The sequence below is a fragment of the Limulus polyphemus genome, unplaced genomic scaffold (assembly GCF_000517525.1).
Source record: "Limulus polyphemus unplaced genomic scaffold, Limulus_polyphemus-2.1.2 Scaffold2640, whole genome shotgun sequence".
NCBI classification, from domain to species: domain Eukaryota; kingdom Metazoa; phylum Arthropoda; class Merostomata; order Xiphosura; family Limulidae; genus Limulus; species Limulus polyphemus.
This window is the reverse complement of record NW_013668250.1, coordinates 62,917-70,708: the sequence shown is the minus strand read 5'-3', so window position 1 is coordinate 70,708 and position 7,792 is coordinate 62,917. Positions and strand designations below refer to the sequence as shown.

General features: G+C 32.5%; 1 protein-coding gene across 7 annotated transcripts in view; it reads right to left on the bottom strand.

The window, feature by feature from the left end:
• The window catches only part of LOC106467511 (tensin-like), a 43,013-nt gene that overhangs the window by 17,903 nt on the left and 17,318 nt on the right, over positions 1-7,792 (bottom strand). For 6 of the 7 annotated variants that reach the window (XM_022395707.1, XM_022395708.1, XM_022395711.1 and 3 more), the window contains 6 exons: positions 5,132-5,684; positions 4,102-4,336; positions 3,748-3,923; positions 2,248-2,627; positions 1,252-1,364; positions 563-701 (listed from right to left, as the gene is read on the bottom strand). In XM_022395707.1, coding sequence (XP_022251415.1) covers positions 563-701; positions 1,252-1,364; positions 2,248-2,627; positions 3,748-3,923; positions 4,102-4,336; positions 5,132-5,684 — 1,596 coding nt within the window. The remainder of the gene's footprint in view (positions 1-562; positions 702-1,251; positions 1,365-2,247; positions 2,628-3,747; positions 3,924-4,101; positions 4,337-5,131; positions 5,685-7,792) is intronic. The other variant, XM_022395710.1, reaches the window with a different exon arrangement.

Genomic DNA, 7,792 nt, shown 5'->3' with positions numbered 1-7,792 from the left:
GTTCCTTCATGAATGCCCTAGCATTTACTAGATATATGTTTGTCTGGTATATATAAAAGACGCTCACAACGTGAGAACAATGTGTGTAGGTAGTGAGTAATTGAACTGCAGTCAGCGAGTATTGTTGAAGTTTGTTATAGCGTTTGATTTAGCGCGAATGTTGAAATCAAGTGTATCGTAAAGTTATATTCAGAAAGAATAAACCAGTTTTATTAAGTAAGGACTTGTGTCGCTAAAGTTTCGTCGGAACGAAGTTACGGAAAGTTAATTAACAAACAGAGACGTAACAATATATTATGTATTATATTTGCAACTTTTCCAACACAAGCCATTTTAAAAGAGTTGTTGGTACACATTTACTTCCTTAACTAAAGCTCCAATTCTGACCTAGCCTGTCCAAATGTTTTCTGTTAAATTGTTCTATCAGGCAGATGAAATCTTTACTACCATTTTAATAATTTAAACATCCATAAAGTCTCGAAATAATCTCAATGTACTGACAATTTATTTATGAATATTCTTTGCCTGTTCTTGAAATATACAACATGTATGAACTGCTTACCTCGATTAGTATCAAGAGCTCTGCAGCCCACAGGAAAAGCTGGAGTGACTGGACGATCTCCAATTCTTGTGGGACTTCCTGGAGGGCTGGAGCTGACCACTGAGTGTGATGAGGTATAAGGACCATTGTTATTTGCAGCCTACAAAATATAGCACAGAAGTGATAGATATACATATTTTCCTCTAAAAAAATTAAGATTATTGGGAACATATTAGATTCAAACTAGATAAATATTACAGAGCTGGTAACACACTTTAGTATATATGAAATAGAAATAAGATAAATATCTTTTATATAGACTGAAGCTCACATTACTGTGGATAAATTGAAAGTTAGATACACGTATGTAGAAAGAGCTAGAAACACACCTAACCATGGTAAACTGGAATTAGGATACGTAGGTATATATTCTTTGGGTAAAGGTTTAGGTACTATAGTTTTCTCAAGAAGATTTGTATGTTGGGATCAACCTGTGGATGATTTTGAGCAATGTTCTGGTCTCCATGAGTATAGAAACTGAAAAACTGTTCATAAGTTAATGTCCATTCCTACCTGCTTAACACACATATATAGCTATAACAATATGCATTATTAGTGATAAACATGGATAGAAACATACATAAGTAGTTACACATTTTACAAGGTATAAACTGGCATTCAAAGACACATTTCTATTGCTTGTAACTTACTTTACTAGGAGTAGAATGCGAGTAACATGGGTATGTCTGAGGAGTCTGGGTTGGATTGTAAGAACACATGGCCTGAAGTGATTGCTCTAATTCTTCCAGCTTGGAAATGGAACCTGCACAGAATGTAAAAACAACAATGTATTTTTGTTAAATTACAAAGTATCTGGTCTTTGCAAATTTGTAGATTAAGATATATGTGAGGACTGATATTAGGCATATACGTAGCCTCTAGTTATAATAAGAATTTTCGATTGCAGATCACAATTGTATTTAAACTAAGAATTTATAGAGTAATTTCAGCCTACCAATATTTCTCAACAGCCTCTTATATACCAGAAGTGATATAGTAACCATGTTTCAGTGATTGTAAAGTTTTTGTTTTTGTGATTTACATGCCAGTTTGATAGCTGCTGTGAAATACTATGTAATTCAAGAATACTTTCATGTTCTTGGACATCTGTTAGATTCTGTTTAATTTATTAGAAATAATGTAAAAATAAAGAGAACTGGAAACAATGATTAATTGCTCAAAAGAATGTGCATCAGTATCTCTAAATATAGTTAAATTTTGATTTAGTTAAGTCTACAAAAAATATAATTTTGTTAACTCTATTGAGCTAAAAAAAAAAACTCTAAAACAATTTTCTTTTCAATAAATAATAAGCTTCAGATTAAGGTTTACTTCTAATGTTGGTGCAAAGCTACACAAGGGCTATCTGAGCTAGCCATTCCTGATTTTGAATTGAAAGATTGGAGGATAAGTAGTTAGTGAACTCTTGGAATATTCTAATAAATATAGGATTTAATCATCACTCATATAATGCACCAATGCTCTAAAGAATGGAGCATGATATTATTTTCAGTAAAGGAACAAAATCTATGGATATTTGTATACATAGTCCTGCATACTAACTACTAGGCCACATTTGCCCAATGAGATGAAAGAGTATCATCTTTTTTAGGTATTCAATTTGTTAGTTTAAGATCAGCACTCACCGGCTCCAGGTTCAGGTGATCGAGACTTCTGGACTGGTTTAAACCCAGGGGTATCATACAATATATGTAGGAGTTCTACACCTACACCATCATCATTGGATATTTCAGCTTCCCTGCCATCAGATGGAGCTGGTTTTGCAGCAGGGAGTGTCTGTGAATTTCCTGGTGTAAAGTTAACTTGATGCTGGTTGTAAGGATATGTTGTTCCATATATCATGGTAGAAGAGATCACTTGTTGTGGTGTTGTACCATTCACGACCATCTGCTCACGAGCTTGTTGATGAGCCTTTTTCACAGACACAAAAGGTCTCTCTCTGTCATAAGAAGTATCAGAACGTTGTCTTACCAAAGGTCGGTTGTTAGCCTGCCACTGTTGATATCTAAAGTTATATTTACAAAGCAAGAAAAAAACACATTGGAAATTTTAAATAACGTTCCTTTTTAGGGATTTGAAAGGGTACAACAGACAGGCTGATTTCAACTAGTTTCCATGAGAAAAAATAGTAGTCTAGTTTTATGTTAACATCTCATTTTTTTCAACAAATTGAGTGTGTCAGTCTTATTATAGAGTTGGCATTCTTACATCTTTATTAAAAAAATCTTTTTGTTCAAATTTATTTATACAAGAAAATATTTTATTAATTTTTACATTGTTGAACTTCAGAGACTAGGTGGTAATATATTCTAAATACATACAAAATAATATCTTTTTATACTGCATGATGCATCAGTTATCTATACACAAATGTACAAAACAACACAATGTCTTTTCTATTGTATGATATACGAGTTATTTTTTCTATTGTATGAAACATCAATTGCTCATATATGTACATAACAACACATTCTCTTTTCTGTTGTTTGATGTATCAATTGCTCATATACATACAAAACAATACATTCTCTTTTCTATTATATGAAACATTAATTACTCATACAAAACAATACATTCTATTTTCTATTGTATGAAACATTAATTACTCATACAAAACAATACATTCTATTTTTTATTATATGAAACATTAATTACTCATACAAAACAATACATTCTCTTTTCTATTATATGAAATATCAATTACCCATGTATATACAAACTAACACATTCTTTTTTCTATTATATGAAACATTAATTACTCATACAAAACAACACATTATCTTTTCTATTGTATGAAACATCAATTACTCATGTATATCCCAAATAACACATTCTCTTTTCTACTATAAGATACATTAACTGCTTGTAACTCTTCATGCAACCTGTACAGTTCTATAAATAGAAATAGAATAAATGTTCTTTGAGCTTGAAGGGTAATTTTAAATAAACAAATGGCTACGACATATTTTCTTTCTGATAAATATATAATTAGAGTGACCAAAGCAAAATCATTAGATTACTGTGTCTATCACTTTAGGCTTACACTATAGCTTTAAATAAACAAAAAGCTGTAATAAACTTTCCATCCACTGAGAGTATATAGCAAATCAAAAAAGTATTTTTACCTGCTGCGGGTAATGTCACGGCTACTACTACGAGAAGGGATGATCGGTGAAGATGGTGCGCTGGTTCCCTTACAGATGGGAGGTTTAGCTGTGGTGTAAGATCCTGAAGTTGATGGGGGACTTGTAGTGTGACCATTGTGGGTGTGAACATGGAGTGGCATAGTATAGCTAAAGCTCTGTATAAATAAACTAACACAGTAAGTTCCTTCATGCATGTTCTTAAATATATAAAAAAAAATCACTGATAAAATATATTATCCAATAAAGTAATTTCCATTGAAATACTTAAAACAATTTTAAAATATTTTATTTGTATTATCCTATTAATTCCAAAATGTTTTCAAGGGAACTCACCTTTCCTGGTGAATTTTCTCTAGATGAAGATGAAAAGTCAGATGTTAACATTCCATCATCTAAGATCTGGGTGTTTGAAGATGGACACTTCTTTGTTTGTGTATTTCGTAATTCAGCAATTAGCTGCTGCTCCCTCATCTGCTTGTCTTCCCATCCATGACCTTCTCTTCTTGCTTTTAGTTTAAGCTGTTGTTTTTGAAGCCATGTGAGGGAACTATCATCATATCCTCTAGAGCTATTGAAATGTTTAAATAAAGAATTTTCACTCACATGTACTCACTTATTTATTTATATTTGTTTAGCACTAATTACCTACCTATAACGAAGTTAACTTCATTATATGTTTTCTTCTACCTAAACTATATATTTGAATTGCAATGACAATATTTTTATATTGATAGATTGAATAGAAATAGTACAGAACTATTTTTAAAGAGCGGGTGGTACAAATTAGCTAATATGTAATGGACAATTTTTTTGTACATCTTTGACAATTTAGAGAACTTCATTTTTTACATTCCAGTCTTTTGTTCAATCATCTCTTCACTACTGTGATGCATGATTTTATTATTTTAGTTTCTTAAGCTTCTTTTTTGTACATTTTAGATCAAGGTAAATCTGATGAAAACTGGAGTAATTCATATATAAGGTGAATCTTCTTGCATGTTATACTCTGTTGTTATACATATTATTTTGAATTATATCAGGTTAAACTAGAACAATCTGTGCATAAGACAGTCTTACACTTTACTGTTACATATATTATTTTGTAGTAAACCTGCACGAGCTAGGGTGATTCATGTATTAGACAAAGCTTTCTGCATGTTTAACTTTATTGTTATATAAATTGTTTTGAAGTAAGCTTGCAAAAACTAAAGTAATTCATTTATAAGACAAGGCTTATTGCAAGTTTCAATTTATTGTGTGTACAGGCATGCTGATAATGTTACACTTGTACCTATCAAATATTCTATTAGACAAATATTTTAAAATCAACGGTTTTAACTATATCCATAAAATAAAAACTCACTAGATGGGCTCAGGACTGGAAGATAGGTCTTGCTTAGTACTTGGTAAGATGGGGGATTCTGAAAGAGTTTTTCGTCTGTGTAAAGCAGGACTGTCTGGAGTAATACCATATGAAAAAGGTACACTGGATTTTCTTGCATGATAAGGTATACTATGGTCATCTGATTCATTGGACATTGTTTCAGGAGTCCACTTGGCTGTGGATTTGGCTGAATTTTCCACTGGACATAGAACTTCTTTTGTACCATTAACTTGAATAATACCAGCTGGTGGAGAATAAGACTGGACAAAAGTTGGGTGTGAGGATTTTGGGATTCGTGATTGAGAAACTTTGGAATTTGATAGAGTAGAGTAGTTTGTATAAGTTGGGATGGGTGAATATGTACTTGGATTAAAAGGCAAATTAGAACAAGGCCTGTCAGGAATGCTCTGAATTTCTCGAAGCATTCCATCCAACAATTCATCCAGCTGTGCTTGTTCATCCTTTGCAGAGTAATTTGTGGATTTGAGCTTGTAGTTAGTTTCTATCTCAGGTGTCCGATGGACTTCCACTTCTGTGAAACAAAACACACCATTTCACTAAATTAGATAATGTTCCACGTTCTACAACATTCAGTACTAAGATATTATGTATATATATGTTAAAAGGCTACTAAGAGTAAATCTTATTATTTGATTTGGATAAAACTGAGTACGCATCTTTAAAATTTTTCTGACTCAAAATTTCATACACACAACTAAATACATGGTGCAGGCACGTAAGAACCCCCCCCCCCCATCTCCCAATATTGAAGGATGGGCTCGAATAATTTAACTCAAGAATTCTACCTTATAGGCTTCTACTTTGGTAGCTGAACAGAATTATCACTTTCATTATTTTACTGGTCCCTTGATAAATTTAAGAAATATTACAAATTGCGGAGGCATTTTTTGACGTGAAATTTAAATCTCGCGTGCTGAAGCAACAATAGCTATCAAGGAAGGATTTATGTTATAAAATGACTTAAAAATAACTGATATAATATGCAAAGATAGTGCTACACTATTAGTATATAATATAATAAATTAACTTATTTATGTTCATTTTCTTCTCATTTATATTCTGCTTTGTTATACATTTTAGTTTTAAAGCGATTCAACGGTATGAAATTTATTGAATGCATTTTTTGCCTAAGGTTTGAAAAAATATTGTTACGCCTCTGTGTTCGTTTGTTAATTTTCCATAAAAATTCTTTGCGAAGAAACTTTAGCGATACAAGTCCTTTCTTAAATAAAACTAGTTTATTCTTTCTCAATAAAACTTTGCAATACACTTAATTTCCACAGTCACGCTATAACTTAAACAAATGCTATAATTCACAACGAACGATTCACGTGCTTGAGTCAATTATCCGTCTCTATCTCTGTCCACTATTCAATTCCATTGTTGCCATCACTTCTTGGCGGTCTTATATACAAGAATACCGCACATCTAGTAAACACTCGAGCATTCAAGAACCTTTGAGAATATCATGACGTGTTGCTAGCGTCATGTGACTTCCACTGTCGTAACACTATTTTATTTCTAGTAAGGAAAGTCCTACTCAATCTTTTTTTAAGTAAGCAAAATTCTGTTTTCTTTTCATTGGTATAAAAACTAAATATGTAGAAGTGGTTCAAAGATGGCCAATATCTGTCCCCAGTCATTATTAATGAACAAACTTAGTTAGTGGTTCATACGATTCTCTGAAAACGTCTTGCTGATGAAACAAGAGCAAATCGCGAACAACTGATATTTTGTGTTTGTTGCGAGATTTTTGAAGAGCCTCTTGGGTTGGCACAACTTCCTGACACATCAGCTGAACCCGTTTTTTTTTTTTCAGTGCTTAAAGACTCATTAATAAGAATGAACTTACCCCTTGAAAATGTTTGAAGACAAGACTACGACGGTGTATCTGATTTTCAAGGTCGTATAAAAGGTGTTGCTAAACAAATACAAGATGAGGTATCGGCTGTTTACCTGTACATTGTCTTACCCATTGTTTCAACCTATCTCTTCAATAATTATCAAAATAATAAAAATCGGTACGTGATTATCTGGATTTCGTTGAAGAAAACATTATCTTGATAAAGTGATCCCCTAAGCAACAAGCATTTATAGAAAAATTAAAGGCGGATCACACTAATATTAAAAGATTGTGACCCCTCTGCCCTACAAGATGGGCAGTTCAGACTGCAGCTCTTCAAGCAATACTTGACACATATGCCAGTTTGCATGCAACTTTAGAATCAGTAAGCCAATGTATGCAGGTCTAACAGCTTTAATGGAAAAATTGCAGACACTTTTTGGAATCAACCTATCGATATTTGTTTTTACTTTTGCTGAACAAATGTTTACAACACTGCAATCAAATAATACATCAGCTGAGGATGCATCAATTGTTTATCAATTTCATCGATCGGCACAGAACAAATGAAAAGATTTCTGAGTTCTACCAGCAAATTATCGAGAAATCTAATGAACTTACTGAACAAGGTGTATTGCCACAACATCAATGCATTCCAGCTAAAATCACCAATACACTGATATCGAATTTTACTTCCGTCATCAGTACTTTCAAGTTCTTGAAATATTGAATACAAGTCTAAAGAGGTTATAATTTCTTTGTACAGGTTACTGGCT